The sequence below is a fragment of the Chaetura pelagica genome, unplaced genomic scaffold (assembly GCF_000747805.2).
Source record: "Chaetura pelagica isolate M959 unplaced genomic scaffold, ChaPel_1.0 scaffold69, whole genome shotgun sequence".
In the NCBI taxonomy this organism is placed as follows: domain Eukaryota; kingdom Metazoa; phylum Chordata; class Aves; order Apodiformes; family Apodidae; genus Chaetura; species Chaetura pelagica.
Window position 1 is genome coordinate 2107466 of NW_009970724.1, and position 21937 is coordinate 2129402.

The 21937-nt window shown below is 39.2% G+C and overlaps 1 protein-coding gene across 7 annotated transcripts in view; it reads right to left on the minus strand.

Annotated features, from left to right (window-relative positions):
- The window catches only part of ST3GAL3 (ST3 beta-galactoside alpha-2,3-sialyltransferase 3), a 181209-nt gene that overhangs the window by 95099 nt on the left and 64173 nt on the right, over window positions 1-21937 (minus strand). For 5 of the 7 annotated variants that reach the window (XM_010006570.1, XM_010006569.1, XM_010006574.1 and 2 more), the window contains one exon: window positions 16836-16928. The exons of the other annotated variants lie outside the window; for them this stretch is intronic. In XM_010006570.1, the coding sequence (XP_010004872.1) occupies window positions 16836-16928 (93 nt within the window). The remainder of the gene's footprint in view (window positions 1-16835; window positions 16929-21937) is intronic. 7 annotated transcript variants of the gene reach the window in all.

Consider the following 21937-nt stretch of genomic DNA (forward strand, 5'->3'; position numbering starts at 1 on the left):
TTTCCCTGTGGCCAAAATGCTTTGCCAGTTGTCTGCAAATCAAAAGAAAACAACATAAGAGTTTCTCTTTCCTCCTCATCTGCATAATTCAGAGCATCTGTAAATAAAAATAAATAGCAAAGACAATAAATAATTTGACATGTAGAAATTTCCCATGAGGCTGATCCTTAACATTTATAGCCTCTATTATATTACTATCACCGTCACTCTACAATGATTTCCAAAATTGTGCATTTCTGTTATTTGTTAATAAAATGTGGTTTTACTCTTGTGCAGCATACAGTCTTGTCCTTCAAGATGGTCACAACAGGGTAGATTGACTCCAACTCCCTCACATTAATGACCACAACTGAGAAATACAACAAAAACCCCTGATGGATGCCTCTAGCCTGCCTTGAGGTCAGAGAACTTACAGCACATCCATACTGCATCACACAATGTTATGCAGGGACCTCAAGCTACTGTTGAGACAACGTGGCACACAGGCACAGTGGCATTGCCATGCTGAGGCAAGGGCTTGTTCCCAAAAGCAGCAGAGCCATGTCAGAGGGAATAAAGCCACTCACAAGGCCTACGAGCTCTGGCACAAGAGCCAGATGAGCTCCTCCTCCTTCCACAGGCAGGTTCATTTCCACCATTTCATGCCTAGTCTAGGCACCATATAAAATGCTGCTCAAACTTACCACATTTAATCTGATAGGGTAGTTTGTGGCAACATCTGGCAGACAAAGAGTTTGCCATTCAAGTCAAGTTTCTTTTCCTTCTGCCAGACAAATGAGCATCTTGTTTTTCTCCCTAGTCTCAAGTACTGAGATACAAGGATTAAATAATTCTGAGTATTTTACAGGAAAGTATCATCTCATAATTCATCTTTGCAATTAAATCCCCTACAGGCACGCAAACAGCTTGTATGAGCTGTCAGAATGTTCTCACATTTGCTTGGAAAGACAAAGAGATTGTACATTTAACTCAGCTAACAAATAAGTAGTTGGCAGTAAGTGTCAGCAGAGTCCTGCAGAGGCCAGTAAGCCGGAGTTTAACACAGTGAAAAAGAGAGAGTTAGTGAAAGGAGGCAGATCTTGTCGTTGAAAGTATGACAAATGAGGAGGATGAACTTGACAGCAGTTTTACAAGAGATTAAAAAGAGCAATGCAAGTATAAACAAGAGGGGAAAGAAATGCATTACTGTAATAACACTAAAAAGAGAAAGTCTCAGCTCAGGGCTCAGCTAAATGAAGAGAAGGCAGCCTGATGTTGTTTATAGATCAATTTTGGAGCAGAATCCCATGGGTTATGCCTCTACATGGGTATACTATTTGGGCTACATTTAGCAACCGGGTCTTGTTGTTTAGCAACAGATGCAGGACTTGCTGATTCATACAAGCCAACCCAGCGCACAAAGTGTTTGGGTTCTCTTTTCCTGTTAAAGTCCTTGTTATTTACTGCCTGCAAGATTGTACTGAAGCTCCAGCCAAAACTCATTTCTGCTGTTTCCAATGTACATTCCAAATACAAAAAACATGGCACCACATCAAATGTTAAAGTAAGATCATTATCATCCAGCTGCCAAACAGTTCCTACAGGTTCACAGGCAGAGAGTAACAGAAACCACGAACAGTGGTTCACCAGAATGAGCTGACAAGTGTTTTCATACTTGTAGTATCACACTAGAGCATCACAGCATAGTGGGAGACATGGTGTTCTATAGGACAAGTAGAAGATTTTACCATGGAAGGAAAAGAAAGATAAGGCAGTGGCTCATAACCCCAGGGCTACCCAGAGAGGACAGCATGTAGAACTGCAAAGCAGGCAGAAAAACTCTGCACAGAAAGGGCAGAACAATCTTTTGCTAGCAGAATAATCCAGTAGCCTCCAGGAATGTTACGCACATTAATCACGGCCAAGCCTGAGGACCAAAGCTGAGGTCCTATTGTGCTATGCAGCATAAAACCACTGACCAGCCCATGCAAAAACATCTGCCATTCACTTAGACAGACAAGGGAAAGGCAACACAAATCTAGCAAGCAGAAGGAACTACACAATGGCAGTAGTTATTTTAGCTCCAGAATTTGAGAAACAGGTTTAGGTCAGAATGACATGACACAGTATGAAGAAACTAAGGCAACAATACATGGATAATTTTAATGAAATACTGTAATTTAAGAAAACCTGGACAGTTCTAAAGGAGCAGTAGGCAATAAAGCCAGGAAGGTCTTAGAATACAGATGTAAATGAGTCAGTTTAGTAATTTGGCAAATTTAAGGAAGTTCAAACTGAAAAGCTGAAAAGAATTCCACAGTCCAACTACCTTCAGGATTTGTTTGAACTTCTTGTATCTATTTAGCTGTTGCAGCTCTTTAAACTTTCGTAAACCCAAGGTGACCTTTAAAAAAAAAAAAAAAACAAAAAAAAACCACCAACAAAAAACCTGAAAAAATTGCCAGCACATACAAACATATTCTAAAACACACTGTCCGGAACAAACAGTCTTCAGAACAGGGCACCAAATAGTCTCTATAATAAACCATGAGCAATTAGTCTGGTGGGAAACAAATTAGCTCATTTCATTTCAGCAGAGTGAAGGTGGCTGTCATGCTCCAGGGGTGATGTGAAATGTGGGGTCTTTTCCTTAGCGACCCTTACTAGAAGCCCACTAGTTTGTACCTGTCAGAGGAAACTGAGAGGGTTTCCAGGGCCTGGGAGGCAAAGCTTTGCCCTGGCCCAATACAAATCCCCAAAGTACTCCCTCCCTAGCTCTCCTAAAATGCACTGGAGAGCCAGAACTCCCTGGATCCACCTGCATGTACTCTCTTAGTCTTATCTGCTGTCCCTGAGTCTGCCTGTTCCATCCCATTCCTCCTTGCTTACTAAAACTAGAGAACTGTAAAATGAAAATCTATCAAACGATAGCAAGTCAGGTTCTAAGGTAGAAACATAAAACACGTACACAAATAAAGAAATACAAAATGTACATCTAACCTACACATTGCAACATAATCCTCTCCTGGCTGGCTTCATCACCACTCCTCTAAAATGGTTTTACGCAAATTTAAATGTGAAAGCCACATACCCATGATTCTTGCATCTTCAGAAAGCATGATTTCTTTAGACTAGCTAAAGACAGGATTATCTGAGAATAAACTGCCCTCCTAGTATCACTCTGTTTGAATTACTGGATCTTCTGTTTATCATAAAACAACATTTAAATATTTTGAGATCTTAACTGAATAAAGACAGTTCTGTCAGTGAAAATATTTACAGTAGCCTCACTAATTGAGGCCGATTTCAGCTTCCTGAATCTCATTATGGTAAGCTGGGCACTGCTGCGAAAGGGAAACAAATAGGAGACGAATGAAAACAAACATGTAGAAACACAAACGTCTTACTGTGACATTAATTATTACAAAAAACTGTCAAAAACATCCTTCTGACTGGCATCTATCAAAACATCTCAGCAGTTCATCATTGCATGGCCACTGTTCAGATGGAGACAGTATATGCAGCAGCCAGCACTGCTAATGTCACACAGCTCTGAATTTCTAAGGGAATTATTCTGTGTCTTAGTGCACTCCAGATATGGTTTGTTTCACAGCATTTCTCTCTTCTTCCTCTTGGATGACCTGGAACCACCACTGTTCCCTTCTCCTCAGAGTGTGAAATGTTGCACAGCTAGTTTTGCAGAATTAAGCACTGCTTCTCCTGTGCGTTTTCTGTCCAGCAACCCACAAGAGATGGTAAAACACTGGAAATCAAGTCATGTTACTACAAAGAAGGAAAAAAAATATCCCACACCCAAACTATTACTCCTATTTCCTCTCATTTCCTGTCTGGACATGGTTTAGTAGTCTCCCAGTTATAGCAAATCCTAATAATCAGCACTGAAGAATGAAGAAACTGCTTCTCAGGGAGGAGACAGAGGAGATTAGCATTTCAAACCATCCCTACACACCTCCTTGAAGAGCAGATGACAGCCCTGGGAGAAGTGAAGCAGAACAGTTCCTCTTTTCTTGTTAAAAAATATGACATTTATTTTTTCCTGCTAAAACATCACAGGTGGAAAATTTTTCTGGCTGAGCAGGACAGATCTTCTGCCAGGACACCATGGCAGAGTAAGGCTAACTATTTCTTTACAGATGTGTCTACTCATCCAAGTTTTCTTTATCCTTGACAGATGAGGAAACCCCTATGTGAAACAAGCAGCCACAGAGCAGAAGTAAACAAGCCTAGCATTTATAAACTGTTTGGTATCCTGTTGTTCCATAAATAGTTATTATTACCCAGGAGATCAGATCTGTCCAAAGGAGAAGAAATGCCTGGTACATGTACTGACTAAAATCCCCAACAAGGGAAAAAAAACAGAGAAAGCTTGTGGTTTTCTTATTTTAGTATTCTTTGCTTAAACTGGGACCTGTAAGCATACTTTGCCTCCTTCAAATTCTGAAAATCCTTTCTCAACCATTCCAAGAGCACAGGAACAAATCCAGCAATGATGGACTGCCTGCTGCCTGTTTAACCAGAGTCTTGGGACCAGCATCTTCCTCTGCAGATGCCTCAACTCCAAAGACACTGTTTAAGAACCAAAACAAAAGCAGAAAGAGCTGGCCACCACTGGCTCTAAGCTGTTTTGCCACAGCTTGCATTAGGACTGCCTGAAGCTGTATACTGACTGTAGCTTTAAATACCTACCCATCTATCAGGTTACATATTTACAAACAAATTCTTAAAATATAAACAAAACTTAGGAAATCTATGCTGTGTGTCTTTGCACATCCCTAAGACCATTCCAAAGTTGGTGTTTTCTATCCAAAATGGAGCTGGAGACTTTCCCACCACAATAGCTCATGTCCAACTTGCTCACACTGCCGGTCCAGGGCCAGTCCAGGACCGCACATCACAGACCCCAGTGGTGGCTGCAGGAACAGGGAAAGCCATTGTACCCCAAATAGCTTCCCTTTACTTGTCATTTTTAGGTGACTTAACAATATTCCACCTTCTCTGAAGCATTCATGGGAACTGTTTGTATTTGGAATGGCTCATCCGTGGGCCAGTCTTTGCTCCCAATGTACAACTTCTGTATTAAAAATTAAAAAGTAAAAAAAATCCAAGCCCATAAACAAACACTTCTGATGGCTTCTACAGTATCACCTTCCATTACAGACAGCAGAAATTCCAAAACAGAGGCAGGCTCAAAGTAAAAGCAGATGCACACACTCCTTTTTATTTAGGAGAGCAATAGGTAAAGCAGTGCATAGGTTTGTGCATAGGCATATTAATGTATTCTTCTGATTTCAGGGTCTCTGAGATCCCACAGAAGGTCGTAGGTATTTTAACCTCTTTCATTCCTAGATAAATGAATTCGTTTCTAGGAATGTCTATCACTGGCATCACTTTCAGCAGTGCAATTCTAAATCTATTCCTAGGTATGTCCTGGTGTAAACATGAACCTAGGCTGGCACAGCAGATAAACAGATTAAAACATGCTAAAATTGGCAAGACACAAGTATCAATTTAGAAAGGGGAAATCACACAAGCCTCCAATTTTTTTCCCCCCAGAACAATACAAGACATGTTATTTGAAATTTACACAATTCTGAAGCTTACATCAGTTAAGCTTGGAAGAATAACAAATTAGTATGACAGATGCAATGATTTTCAAAGAAATAGTAATGAAATACTTCTCTTAAGAAAGCTGGACAGTGTTTTTTTTGTTTACAAGCTGGACACAGGATTAAGTTCCAGCCCTGCCCTGCACACAGGAAGTTCCTGTGCAAGTAAATAAATGACTCAAAGCGCTTCAGGGGAGAAAAAGATGTGGTCATTCTTAAAGGTCTGGTGAATTACCCAAAAATGAAACAGCTTCTTTTCTGAATACACATATCTTCAGAAATTTAGCAAAACAGAAGCAGAATTTAAAAATATAGTAAGTAATACTAGTAAAATATGTCACCTCATTGCAGTCAGCTTCACTGCAGTGTGGGAACACTCTTGCCTTGGTTTCCAGCATTACAGGTGATTTGGGTTGGGTTGAACCAATGGGAAACCAGAGAAACTTCACACCAAGCTATTGTGATCCCTGCTGCTATTACAACAGTTACAGCTTTACTTCTATAGTATACAGCAATTTGCTTAATGGATTTTATTTTGCTACATAGTTAGCTCAGAATTATAGCAAAAAGGTACTGGAAGAATAATTAACAAAGGAGCTTACGCTGTTCACACTGCAGTGGAGTCAGAGCTTCTATAGTATTATCTGAACAACATCCTCAAGTGACTTTTCACATTTCTACAATGAGGATTTTTTATCTTTCCATATTTTAGCTTCATTTGCCTAATGTAGAGTTGGAGGGTTCCCCAGACTGTTTCTATTTTGGTCTAATAATCTTGCATAAATTATCAGACTTGCTTTTCATCCACATTTTTAGCCAATGTACATTGGCTCAGTGACATCATTTGCATGCACTGACACTCCTGAAATGTTTCAGTATTAGAACAAAGTTTGACAGTTAGTGAGGAGGAGAGAAAGATGGAACAGGAAAATAAATAGATTTGAATCCTATCCAAAGACAGGAAACTTGATGGAAACCACCAGTAGGGAGTTCAGAAGGACCAATTATCAGCACGATTCAGAACACTGCACGCTCTTCTATGGCAAGAGGAAACCACCTGGTGATAGACAAAGCCTCAGAGTTAGAACTTTTTGGGGCTCTGGGGAGATGACTGGCTGGATCAATAATGATGAACTGATCAATAATGATGAGTCAAAGTTTTATTAAAAAGAGAGATACCAAAATAACACCTTCTTAGGTGGATTTGAGGAAAAGGTTGCAAGACAAGCATACCAAAACCACAATGTTATTACATACGCTGCAAACTTTCATGCCTACTGATACTTTTTATTGGTTTCATTTGGTATTCCCTGAGAGTTTCAGTCACTCAAATGTATTTAGATCCTGAAGCAATCTCTGCTGCAAGATTTTTCCTGAAAATCAAACATTCTTACTGGTTCAGCTATAGAGCAGACAGGTGACAGTAACAGAGCCCAAACACACATGCACAATAAAATACACTTATTTGGTGGCATGGATTAAGTTTATTGTTTCTGTTACAATCATCCTGCTCACGCAAATAGTTATTTATCTGTACATTTGCAAAGCTGTCCCCTTTTTTTTTTGTTAAAGTTAACAATTTAGAAATAACAGCAGTCTTCTGGGAAACAAACAAAAAAAACCCACACAAAACAAAACAAAAAAAGGCAAAACAAAACAATAAAAACGCCATCCTGTTCCCACTCTGGCATAAGATGAGGTATTCTCATCCTGAAGCAAGAACTCATGTGTTCTGCACCTTTTTTGAAGCCAGAAAAGCACATGCATAGTAAGGTCCATGTGGCCATATTGCAGCTTTCCTCCAACAGTCTCACTTAATTCAGAAGTCACAAAAAGGAATCTGAAGACAAACTTCTCAGGCACAAAGCCTGCACATCACATGGCTTCACATGTTTGTTTTGTTTAACTCTTGAAAAAGGTTAAACATGAAAGATTTTGGCTCCAAAAAGTGATCCAATATAGCATCTACTGTCATGATCAGCACACAGGAATTCCATGTACTACTTTGCACATTTTTTCAAAGACTAAAAAGTCAATATGAGATAGACAGAACAACCTGCAAGAACTGAAGGTTCCCCATACCTCTGTTCTGTCCCAGTGCCCAGGCTGGTTTATGGAGCTTTTCTGAACCCAGCACCTTAACTCTTCATTTCCAAGCTGCACCCTTGGCAGGGCTGGTATAATGATTTGGTAATTCCATAAACTGGATCAGTGAACTGATCTGGATTAAAAAAAAATCTTGAACAAAATTAGTAGATGGATGGGGGAGGGAAAACTCATGTTTGGACATAAAGATTATTTTACTTATCCCATTTATTGCATGGGCAGCTACACTAGTTCAGGTAATACAGCAGCACAAGGGGCAGCATGAACTCCTTAAGATAAGTGCCATCTAGAAAAGGGGATACAGACACAGAACATGAGCCTCTTTTTTTTTTTTTTTTTAATCTATTCTAGCATTATGCCACATCTACTTCAACATGACTGCAGCAGCACACACAACTTCACAGGCTGCCAGAAGTCAAGAAATGAGCTGTTGCCATTGAATTTTGTTCTTAATACAAGCTACAACAAGTTAATCAGTGCTGTGAATTTCAGAGCTAGCAGTGAAGTTCTGAGTACAGAGTTTCATCTGCTCATCTCTGGAATTATGATCCCAATCATTGTTCTCAACAAAAAAAGCCAATTAATGCAGGGAATCTGTCATGGAAAAATCAGTTATTGAACCGCTTTTTAATTGGAGCTTTGGTTACCATTGCTTTGGAACTAGAGATTAGCAGCACTCTGAATGAGTTACCAAATGCTGCCTCTTAATCCCAGGTTCATCCTGCAGAAGAGGCAGGTGGAAGGGCAGAAGCAGTCAGAGTGTTGTGAAGGACAATCTAATTGCCCCAGGTATAAATAGCAACAACAGCTCAGACAACAACCGTAGTTTGAACACTAAAAGTAAATGTCTCCTAACAGACTGTGCTGGGTGTTCAGCTTGGCTTGGTAGTGTCAGCTTGGCAACATACCTTGAGATAACATACTTTTCACCTTTAGGCAGGAGTGTGAAACACAAGTCTCCCCAATCAGCACATGACAATAAAACAAACACAAGAATGATACCTGTTGTATACGCTGAGCCAGTTCTGTTACTCAAACTCTACATTCATATATATTTTTTTAAATCATCCTCTTTTTAAGTGCATTCAAATTGCATATAATACTCAACACACTAATTGCAGATGTGAAAATGTGAGAAAATCTTCACTCCAGAACCAAAATATAAGGGAGAAAAAAGGTACTACTACATAAAAAAATCACAAAGAAAGAAGGGTAGAGCAGTGCAAAGTGCTCCCTTTGCCAGCAGTGGCAGTGGATCAGCAGCTGAGCACATCAGCAGATGTCTTACCAGAAAACCCACCGAGCTCTGGGTGAGGAGATGCTGCCCAGACACCAGAAGTGACTTGAGGAGCATGCATGTTTGTTTAACCTGGGTTTTACTAAACACAGAGTAAGGAGGTGACAGGAGGTAAACACGAGCAGTGGCATGCTCCAGTGCCCCAGGCACAAGCCAAGCAATTAAGAGCTTGGAGAAATGGGAAACACTGACTGATTATCCAACCTCCACTTCGACAATTCCTCTTTCATCCCTCCTCCTTTTCCCTCTTGTGAGTCCTGGACCCCTTTAACCACAGTTAATCAAGGAACCAAATGACATTCAGCAGTGACCAGGGGAAAATACACCTGTCCTTGCATCAACTTGTCCCCGCAAATCCAAACATCAGCATTACAAGCATTTCAACTTTGAGCCACAAAAACAACCTCCAACACCAGTGCACACTATTCCTGAATGCTCAAGAACAGCGGAAGAGACTTAAAAGAAGGGACAGGAGTTTGAGTACTTGTTTCTAGAATAGGAGTAATTTAATTTTTAAGGAAAGCAGAAAGTCCTTCTCACAGCAGTGTCTGGGACACAGGGACCCTGACTTCAGTGGCAGCCTCTACAACTGACCACTCCTCCCTCGGACGCAAATGGCTTTCACAATTCAAATTAATGACATTTATCACTTCAGCGTATTTCAAAAAGAGATGTACAACATACATACATTTAGAAGACATAAAACCCCACTACTATCAACAACTAATTCAGTGTGTGTGCATATATATATACAATTTTACACATCTTAAAAAATTAAGATACTACCCACTGCACCTGAAGAGAAGACAAAATATGCAGCAGAGAGATCACCCTTACAGTCAGGAAATCGTTTCAAATTCCCACAGCAATCCTCAGTGGCAAACTAATTATCCAACCTATTTCTTAAGTGAGCTCTCACAAACCATAAGAGGCTTCTATCCTTGGGCTTCCTCTGCTCTCCTTAAATAGTTAATCACAAAGGAAGCAGCTATCACCCTTGGTGACACTCTCTAAGCACTCAGCTCAGGCCCTGCCTCTTCAGTACAAGCCCATGCTGGGTATGTCAGTAATTCATGAGGCACCGAGACAGTCAAACATGAATAAAGTCAGTTCTAAGTAGAGGGTTTTAAATTATCTTTTTAAAATGTTTTGTTTAGTTGGGTTTTTTTCTGAATATCTAAGTAAGAAAGCAGGGAAGTACAGAATGGAAAGTCGTATTTGTATACTTATATACACATGGTACAAGAGGCACAGCTTCCTAGAAGCTGATATGGATATGAATGGGGAAGTAACTGGGATGAGGACCACATATTGAAATTATCCCAATCCCTATCAAAGCAAAGTTCAGTTTCACCTGAACCCCCCATATCCACGTAAGAGTGATGTAAAATTTTAATCAGCATGTAAGAATGCTTTTTTTTTTTTTTTTCAGAAGTATAATAAGTATATAAACTCTACCTGTAAGACAGAAATGGCAAAGAAAATTCTGCCAAGCTCTGGTATCAAGGAGAAAGGACTTGACCCTGTACAAGCCAGGTAAGGGCCTCCTGGAGCTGTCCCAGCTATACATGACTGGCCTGCGGAAGTGGAGAAACAGACAGGAGAATATGGCCTAAAATACTATGGGGGAACTAAACATGAGAAAAACACTAAGTCACAGAATGGCAGAGACTGGAAGGAACCTCTGGACATCATATAGTCCACCACTCTGACAAAGCAGGCTCATCTAGAGCAGGTTGCACAAGATCGTACCCAGGGGGCTTCTGAATATCTCCAGAGAAGATGACTCCACAATCTCTCAACACAGTAAGGATGACTCTGGAGAAAGCCAGTGAAATTCTTATGCCTGGCATAGATCTGTGCCATGCATTTTCCATAGCATGAAATCTTAAAAAATGTTGAACTTTATGTACAAAGAAACAATTCAGTATGAAAATATTAATTCAGGGACATTTACAGGAGAGTTGGTTTTACACAGGGAGGGTGGGCTGCTATATTGAAGAATATTTAAAAAATTAACATATATAAGACTACTTCTTAGCACAATTTGACTAGAAAAAGAGATTTATGATCATATCCTTGGTTCTAAAAAATAGTCTCACATATCTGAATCTAAATATTAATTCACAATTTTGGTCACAATACCTATAAATTTGTTGTATGTTCAACTTCCCCTTTCCCTCTTATACTGAAATATTTTAAAATACTTTTTATCCCTCTTCAGATACGTCTTTCCTGTGTTCTCTTACCAAACAGGCGCATGAATCTGCAGGCTGCAGACACTCCCTCTCTATTTACTGCCTCTAATTTCCAGTACTAGCTGCCAGCTTACAAAAGCTTGTGGTTGGAAAATTGTCAGAAGCTGAACTGTCCCGGGCTGGCATGTCAGCCACAAGCTGTGGGCAGAAGTCTCCTTTCTCATTTGATAAAGAATAGAGCACAGAGAACTAAACACTGGCAACATGGTTTCCACAGTAAGGCCAGACACTCAGGAGACCGCAGCAGAACCACTGCAAACACAAGATACTGCCTTCTACAAAAAGGTCAGAGCATTAGCTCCAGGCTTGTAGGTCACCTCAGACCAACTAAAAAGAGCCTAATTCACTGAACAAAGACCTACTGATGCCATTTCACCAAAGGCGCTTGTCTTTTTCTTTGTACCATTCCAAAACCAGTACCCTTACTTCCAGCACTTTGAGTCATTATCTGCTGGGAGATTTGCAAGACAGAGAGAATCGTATTGTCCTGGAAAGTGAAAAATCCAAGGACTCCTTCAGTTAGGATGACCAGCAGATGCAGCACAGCTAGCCAGCTCCTACACTGAGATGCAGTGGTCAGGTCATGCATCCATTTCTCTTGGTGGGGAGCCACTGTCACGATTCAGATTACAGCATGTTTTCCTGAAGCTTTGTCAGTCTGCCTTTAAGGCATAATAACTAAAATCCCACAGCCAAGCATAATAAAAAACCAAACATGGGCACAATGGTTTACACCAAATGTCCATTTAGTCCCATACTCTATGGTTGTGCCCTTTAGCCAATATTTCAGTAAAAAGCCTAACAAACAGGGAATATATAAAGCTACAATCTTCCCTCAACATCCATTCCAGCCTCTTGTAACAGAGATTTCCTTGCCTGTTTCTGAATCCATATGGTTAATGGAAGTGTCAATATTTTATTTAATTTTTAGGCTTTAGCCTACTATGAAAATAATTTTCATAAAATAGCACTTACCTTTATTTCTCTTAAACCTGGTGCAAAATATTTACATTTAATATCTATGAATCCTGTCCTGAGAGAAGCAATCACCTACACATCTTTTCCACACCCTTTGCTGTTACACATACACATCAATACCCTCTGCTCTCTGATTGCTCCGCCTCAAACTGGAAAGTCTATTTGATCTCTCTGAGCATGGAAATAGCTCTATGTTTTTGTTTACTCTTTTTAACCACTATATCCACCTAACTGTTCTAGATCTGTTTCAAATTAACTCAAAGAGAATTAGATGTGTTCCTGCAGATAGAGGCATGAGGGATACTTTTTTACAGTGATATAACATATTCTTGGGTTTTCTGCATTTGTCTCCTAATATGTCCAGGTCTTTTAACCATCATTGGTCAGTAAGTTGCAGAACCACTTGCAGCAATTCCAAGATCTCCTTCTGGATCTGAAGGGTCTAACTGAGTCCCTCACTAAGTATATACTGTCAGATCAATCTTTTCAACAAACACTGCCTTACATCTATCAGCACTGAATCTGGCCTGCTATTTTATTGCCCCATCACTTAGCATGGTGAGGTCCCTCTGACATTTGATCTTGCTACCTGGAAAAATGTGTCCGTGCTTTCCTATCCATCCTCCATTCCAAATGGCTTATGACTACTTGGAAGAGCAGAGATCCCAGCACACATTCTCCAGAGGACTCCAGGTGCAACGTCCTGATACTGTCTGATGTTACAATTTTTTTCCATAGTTTCCAATCTTTCCCTAGTCACTACCTAACCACTAGAGGATTACACCAGTTTAATCTCCTAAGAGTCTCTGAAGCTCTAAGTGTTTTGTTGGGGTTTTTGGTTGTTGTTTGGGAGGGGGGTGTTTGTTTTAATTTTGTTGTTGTTTTTTTTTAAAGAAATCCAGACATATTCTATTAGTTAAATTACCCTTATTAAATCCTCATCCAGTCATTCAAATGCCATGAGCAGATTCACAGAGTAGGACTTCCTGCTGCAGCAGACAACTTCACTCCTCTCTATAATCACCTTCACTCTTTTTTGTAGTTTCTACCAAGATGCCTAACACAGAAACCACGCTCACTACTAGTTTCCAGTTTCTCAAATGCTCCATCGCCCCTCTTGAAAAGCCTGACACGTTTACTGCTTTTCATTCTTCTATTCTAAGGCCAATTTAAGAAGTGATTATACACAATCGTGTGTAACTCGGCAACTCCACCACTGAGTTCTTCACAAAGTGAGAACTTTTCCTAGCAATTCATTGTGCCAGTTTGCTCCAAAACATCAACCTTCTGTCAGTTTCCCCCAGATTGTCCCACAGAAAGGAAGGCTCCACGTGGGAACTGTTCTGAAGAGCAATGTAGTCACTACCTAACCACTAGAGGATTACACCAGTTTAATCTCCTAAGAGTCTCTGAAGCTCTAAGTGTTTTGTTGGGGTTTTTGGTTGTTGTTTGGGAGGGGGGTGTTTGTTTTAATTTTGTTGTTGTTTTTTTTTAAAGAAATCCAGACATATTCTATTAGTTAAATTACCCTTATTAAATCCTCATCCAGTCATTCAAATGCCATGAGCAGATTCACAGAGTAGGACTTCCTGCTGCAGCAGACAACTTCACTCCTCTCTATAATCACCTTCACTCTTTTTTGTAGTTTCTACCAAGATGCCTAACACAGAAACCACGCTCACTACTAGTTTCCAGTTTCTCAAATGCTCCATCGCCCCTCTTGAAAAGCCTGACACGTTTACTGCTTTTCATTCTTCTATTCTAAGGCCAATTTAAGAAGTGATTATACACAATCGTGTGTAACTCGGCAACTCCACCACTGAGTTCTTCACAAAGTGAGAACTTTTCCTAGCAATTCATTGTGCCAGTTTGCTCCAAAACATCAACCTTCTGTCAGTTTCCCCCAGATTGTCCCACAGAAAGGAAGGCTCCACGTGGGAACTGTTCTGAAGAGCAATGCAAATAACTTCTGTGCTAGGGCTTTACCTTCCCTTAGCTCACATGTAATATTATGATCATCTACCAGCCCACGGGGATCTCTGGCAGATCTCTGGCAGGCTTTCTGCTTTTGACAGTTCGACAAAAAGTTGTGGATTTTTTTGTGCCTTCAAAAAGTTGTTCCTCAACATTTTTTGGCCTACCTCATTATGGTTTATATTTGACTTGCCAAAGTTAATGCTCTTTCCTATTCTCTCCACTTGGATACAACTCCTGCTTCAGAAAGATGACTTATTTCTAGGAGCATTGTTTACTTTTCTGTTTAAGTCAGTCCCTGTTAATTTTTGTGGCTTCCCTTCAATCTCTTATTTTCCCTCCCTTCTTGGACTTCCACCATCAAAACTGGACACAATATTCTAGAAATCCTGAGTTGCAGGGTTAGAGAGGCTGTGAGGTTTTTCATTTTAAATTTGGGCTACACACAAAATGTCTCAACTTATGTGTATATATATGAACCTAAAATAGCACTTCAGCTATGATATTTTGTTGAGATTACATGAAGCTTTCTCTGTGACTGTTTCCAAAAGAGAGTTTTTGTATTTTGCAAGGTATAAATCTGCCTTTGTTCCTCCCAGATGTCTTATTTCATATTGGACGTATTAACATATATTTTGTTGGACTGTGGCCATTTAAATCAGGCAATCCAGATTCTTCTCTAAAAGTAACCAATTCTTTATTTAGAACTCTCCAGTAAGCCTATAACTTAACCCAAGATTTTTTCCAGCTAGGATCATTGATGAAGGCCATTGTGAGGATGAGATTTGATCAACTGAGGACCTCATTAAAAAACACCCAACCATTTAATTCTTTCCTTACCAGCAACAACATTTTGAGATTTCTCAGGGCATTGCTCTTTAATCCATCTACTGCTTGCTTATGCTTGGTGAAGTTTGAACTCATATTTTTACCACTGAAGAAGCACTTACCAAGAAGAGTTACACGCTCTGGAAAATATTTATTCTATCTCAACTATCACTACTACTGTGATCCATGATGAATTTACTAGAAGAAAACATGTCCTGTGTTATGAAATAAATCAGGATAAGGTACCATTAATGGTATTTTTCTGCTCCTAAATAACTTTACTAAACAGTCTTCCTTCTTCAGTGTATATAATAAGTCTCTGCAGAATCAATATGTAACAGCCACACTTTGAAAAGGGCAGTTAAGTTTCAAATGTATGAAGAAAGGAAGGGTTTAGCTTCAGACATCTTACGACAGTTAAATTATCTTATATCCTTCTTCTATACTAGTTACATTTAAGATGTATACACAAATTTAAAAGCACTCAAAGTTCTTAAAAAAGGAAGATTATAATGTATCTACTTTTGGTTCTAGTATTTATTTATATTCTAGTCAGAATTCCAACATTCACACAAAACACAAGACTGATAACTGTTTGTTTGACACTGGTGATAGAGAACATAGTTTCAATACTTGGTGCTTTGTTTTGTTTTTAAGGCCTGGATGTAGTATCTACTGTTTACAAGGCAATGTCAGATTTTTATTTTTAAAGTTTGCAGATACCATGTTTGTCAATAAAAGAAAGAAGATACTACCAGTTTCAGGCTTGGCCTGAAGGTCATGGTTGCCCAACCTAACCTCTATATATGCAAGTCACGGAAACTCCCTCCTCAGAAATGAAATGTATCTTTTAGAAAAGTACCAGTTGTGTTAAGAAGTCCACGACCTTTTTGCCAAAGAAATCACGGTACTAGAGCATCTTTTCCACATGCATTAGAAGCTTGCACAAAGGTCAAATATCTGTTTGGTCAAATTTTCCATTCAATGAACCAAACTGAGATCCTTGAGCCTCAACAGTAAAATGTTCTTGCCAATCTATCTTTTGAACTGTCTTCCAGTAATTCCACTAACTCCTTGAAATGCCAATGTCACATGGTGCATTAAAGAAAGCCATAATCCAAATTTAAAGATGTTTTGGTTGATCCATTACAATGATGCTCCTCATTTCTGAGAGCTATCAAAACAGTACTGCTACTTTCCACAAACAACAAATTCTGAAGAAACTATTAATGTTTCAGCTAACAATAATCTTTCAATGCAACAAGATGCACAACTTGGATAGTAATATGTCTTAAGACTCTTTGGAAAATGTTATTGCAAAGTCTCCAGGCTCCCAAGGGATGCTTTACCCTGTTCTCCACAGTAAAAAAAACAAAAAAACAAACAAACAAACAAACAAAAACAAAAAAAAACCTAAGCAACCCCGTAACAAACAACTTTACTACTCCAGATAACTTAATCTGTTACTTCACAACCTAACCTTCCTAAGGATTGCATTATCTGACACCAGCAATGAGCTTGGCCACACATCTGTATAATATACTGAAAATATAATCTGTTTTATTACTCAACAGACAGGACTCTTAGCTCTTTAAGCAAGCTCCTAATCAGACTAAAATCGACTAAGCCATTGCCACTGACTGTTCAAACAGCCCATAATTTCAACACCAGTCTCCCCTTGAAGCAATCATGGGACACTTTTCAAGACAAACTCTACAGATCACCCACCTTGATGGATGAGAAGTCATCAGGGGACGAGGGAGTAAGAAACAATCAGTAATTACTTACTTTGGAAAGATGACAGTCATGAGCGCCGATGCATAACCCGGCTTGCACACTCCCTCAGAGAAGTTTGCGTACTTTGATGCCAATTCTGGAGGCCTGTGAAAATACAAGCAGAGAATCAGGACTGCCCTGGCTATGAACTGGCTTTTAAAATCATGCAAGTTATTTTTTTTCCTTTTAGTTTTTCTCAGAAACAGCTGTGAGGAATAATAGGAAACACAGATGGGTATTTATGTGTTGCAAAGGAGCATGACAGGACAACAACAAAAGCTTGAGTTCAAGACAACTGAAAGCCCACTAAACCACTACTTGCACTGCAAGATTTTCATACCTAGGAACATAGAACTCACAGAAGAAAAACCTCAAGGTATCATTTTATATTTCAACCTTTCAGAAGGAAGAAAACATAAAGAGCACTTTGCTGAGGCTATTTTTCTAAAGTAGGATCAAGATTATAGAAAAGTATTATTTAGAGTAATATTTAGAAGACATGTTTCAAGCACTCAAATTGCTCAGCAGTTCTGACAGGCTGTCATCATAGGATGCTTGCTTTCAGCATTTGGAATAGATCACAGTGCTGCTGTTCTGTTGAGATGTGTCATAATTCAGCTTGCCTAGTGACTTTGGGGTCAAATTCAGAATATTGGAGTCTCTTTGATTTAGTTTTTCTACAGAAACAAGATTAGCAACTGAAGAAAAGATACTGAAGGCCAGTATATACTCGTACCATAGATCTACTGAGTGTCCTGGAAAAAAAATTTCATTTTACTTCTGTCAGATTTCTGCAAGATGTTTAGTCCTCAATTTCACAAAAACATTACAAGGGTTAACTCACTTGTGTTTTCAAAGTAACGTCAAATACCTTAATGTCAGTCACAGTATAAGGATTATTAATATTCCTTTAAAAAAAGGCATTTATAGTTACAGGCTCAATATTCAGCAGAAGTTTCAAGTGTTAACTACTGTGAAGTCAATCAATAATACTGTGTTTGCTACACCATCTTGTTAGTAATAGGCAAGTAATGATTCTACACATCAACACCATCAGCGAAATGAAGATGACAGTACAGATCCACAGAGCAGATGCACTAAAATAATTTTGAAGAGCTCATTATTGTCACAACCCTGCTTTCTTTTCCAGGCATCAACATGCATATGACTGATGTCAGTTAACTGGCAAACTACTGCTACATGGAATGAGTGTGGGGGTTCAGGGAGTTCCAAGTCAGTGGATCTCTGAGCCAAAGACCAGGTCCTAGAGGGATTTTGAGCAGGGGAGTAAACAGAGCCCAGCTGGCAAAATCATCTGAATGGCAGTAACTCCATGCTAAACTGGTAGTAACTGTTCTTGCACTGGTCCTGGGGTCACTTCCCAAGAGATCACCAACCAGTTTCAATTGGATAATGAATAGATGGAGAGTTAATATTACAATTAGTTGCATGACTCTGAAAGGATAATATCTATTTCTGCTACAAAAAAGTATAAACCTTCAACAGCTAGAAGAGGGAACAAACTGGAGAAAATAAAAAATTATTGTAAGTATTTAATTTCTTAAGACCTTTGCAGATGAAAAGCATCAGAAAGAGCCTTAGAACATGGATGACATTCTAATTCTGCCACAGATTTCCTGCATAGTTTTGGTCAAAACATGCGGTATTTTACTATTACAATTCCTCATCTATAAGAAGGCAGAGCTATTTACACAATCAACTATTTACAGCAAAGTTTAGATTTCTCTAAATATATTCTATAGATACAGAGAGATAGAGGCAGTTTTAACATTGTTTAGCACAACCCAAATCCACAAGATTGGTTTCCACAGGTGATATTATAAAACATACATATCTAAATAAGAGATGAGAAAGCATCTGAGATGCGAGCATCTAGAATTCCGACTTGCACTGAATGATTTGTATTCTGACTCCAGTTGGCAGCTCCTTAGAAATAGGCACGGGAAGAAAAGATCTGTTGCTGACAAAACAGGAGATTTTAACAGTGCCAAAATGTATCCCCTTCTGACGTAGTCAAAAGGGACAGCAGGTTGTACAGATCACAGCTTGTTGCAAGCATTTCAGATATGAAGAAATATGGGAAATTTTAAGCCTTATCAAGCAAAATCAAGTGTTGCTACATTTTTATAGTTTAAGCAACATACTGAAACCCCTAACACCAAAATCTTCAAAAACAAGTAGAAAGCAACCGGAATTTATCTGCAGCCACCACAGCAGTGAGTCATTGCTGGCAAGTGTGTATAACTATTTCAACAGCAGGCCTTTCTCAAATGGCCTCAGAGGTCACACAAAATATCTTGTGCCACAAACAGAGGCATTTTTCTCTTTTCTGATTTAATGGCACTTGCATTATCAAATTAAAATGCCACTCAGATGCCCACCACGGTGTTTCTGCAGAAGAATAGTAGGCGGAAACCCTCACCAGTTTGAGTGGCACAGAACATCAATCAGAGGCACGTACTGATGGTGTAGCTGCCAACTGCATATGCCTCAAAGACTCTCTGAGCCACTAAAGCCCGAGAGGCTGAGCTGTTAACACCTCTGGGATGTGACAGGGTTCATGATCCAGACTGCCAGAGGCTGAACGATTCTCATAAACCACTTGTAGCTGCCATCTCGTATCATTCAACATTTGCTCATGTCCCTTCTTCTAGCCACATACTGAGCCAGAAGACGACAGAAAACTAGAAACGGGTGCTCTACATTATAAACCTATCTATGGACACATTTACTTGGTTGTTTTCTTCAGATTATATATCACACACTGTCACTGCCAGCATGCTGATAAAGATAAGCCCACATTAGGTGTTAATTCAAAGCAAAACATTCATGGGAGTCAGGCTGGATACAGCCTTGCTGCCTACTGCTACCTCAAGAAGCATCTCCTTCATATCTAATGACAAGGTTCTTATTACACCACTGCACGTACTGCTAATTCTTGGATTACGTTTTTTATTTCCAAATGGAAGAAGCATTATTCCTGAAAGCACATTCTGCAAAGGCTGCCTGACAAATTACCAAAACATGGTGCACAGCACTACAAGAGCTTACACTGGGCTCTGGTTTTATGATCCTGAATGCTGCTTATAACAGATGGGTCATGAACTATGCTCCAAACCACACAGTATTATTTTCTTAGCGCTTTACTAGTAAATAGCTTCATCTCACTGGCTCCATGACTGTGCCTGGAATCCAAGGATCACATGGAAAGCTGTTGTAGTAAGCCAGCCAGGGCTAGCATCACTGTTATAGCACAGAGGTGCAAATCTCTCCACCTCCCAGGTTCAAACACATTTCTTTCAGCTCCTGAGTCTCTTGCTCCTAGTTAGTGAGAGCACCAGCTACACTGAGGGAGTTAAAAAGCCAGTGTAGACAGCAGAAAGGATATAATTAAGATGACACTGTGGAGCCATAAATTTTGCTCAGATTTTGTGGAGGAAAAACCCAGTAAGATAAATTTACCCAGGATAAAGGAGGGAAATAATATTCAGTAATTGTAAACATCTGCAGTTCTTAAAAAAGTATCTGCATGAGGTTGAAGTTAAAGGGAAGTAATCGGCTTGTTGCACTAAAAAGAAAACGCAGCCTTTGGTTTTTTTCCTGATTTTACTCTTATGACACAAGCACACATCCTGAATTCTTAAGATTGTCTGTACTCCTCTACACTGTCGTATGGACATCAATCTTAGCAAAATTTCACAATTTGGATAAGCTAAAAATCCAGCTGCTTTCAGAGGATTTAGAAAAAGTAACAAGACTTTTCCTTCTGCTTGCATTTGGCAGATGTGTGTCTTCTTGTAATCTCAAATATGAAAACGTCACCATGGTTAATTTCTTCATCATGTTTTGATCAGGGACAGCATGTCACTCACAGAACTGCAATCTAAATCCATTTTAAAAAAATAAATTAGTACTACAAACTCAGTGTTTGGACTACTAAAAAAGCTGTCTGTAACTAAGCTCATGTAATTGAATATTACAAAATCTATTTTAAGAGACAGATTTTGCCGCTTTGCCTTCCACATGGAATTTAAACTGTGGATTGTTAAAATTGGAAAACAACTTCTGCTTGAGATCATCTTATTTGAGGACTGATTACTCTTGCACACAAAATATATACTGATACATTTCTGAAATGAGGAAAATGAGTTATTTGGCAATGTGCTCTCCAGGTTGACCCTTTGCCTTGGGGTTTCCTTCTCCTCAGTCCAAAACAACCTCAGTCTTATAATTCTACAGCAGCTCTATAAAGATTATGTTATGATACCTGAAGAATTAATAGATGTGATGAGAACATGAAATGAAAGGCAAGTAAAACATAGTGGGTTTTATGAAGAAACAAGGAAATAATATTGGCAAGGAACTTGGGCAGATCACTAAATCAAAGCAGTTAATTATGAGACCCCATATCTACATGACATGAGATTTAGGGCATTTTATTTTAGATAGGACTCCAGTCCTATTCACTGGGCTAGATGTATCCATCATATCCATAACAAGGCTCAATGGACTTTGGACTCTTATGTTCCTAAGTATTTTTGCATTTCATAGACTCCTGGAATAAAGCTTTCAGTTTAGATTCCTCCAAACATTCCCAGGAGCACATTTCAAGCAGCATTCAGAAACAATTATGGGATTTGCTTCAAAATTGCAGGACTGCTCCAAAGAACACACTCATGAAGACACAACCAAAGTGGCTAGGGTGTACAACTGTTTATATTTTAAATAATATCAAAAGAGCTTAATAATATTTGTTTTATAGCCTAATAAATTACTTATACCCTAATAAACAGCTCCCAGTCCACAATACGTTTTTTTCCATAATGTCATAAGCATATAAATCAATAAATCCCACTTGAGGGGGAAATCCCCTAAAACAAATCATAAACCATCCTTTCCTTCCAAATAGCTAAGAATTTCTAAAGAGAGGGATGAGAAACTGAGTGCTCCATCACCTCTCCTCTTCATTATAGACTGCCAGCCTCACAGCAAGTGCTTCCAGTTCATTTAAGGGCACAGAAGGCCACCTTCAGCTTGTATGCAGCACTTATGCTCTTCTTCAATTACTGCTGTTCAGTCAGAAGCAGAAAAGT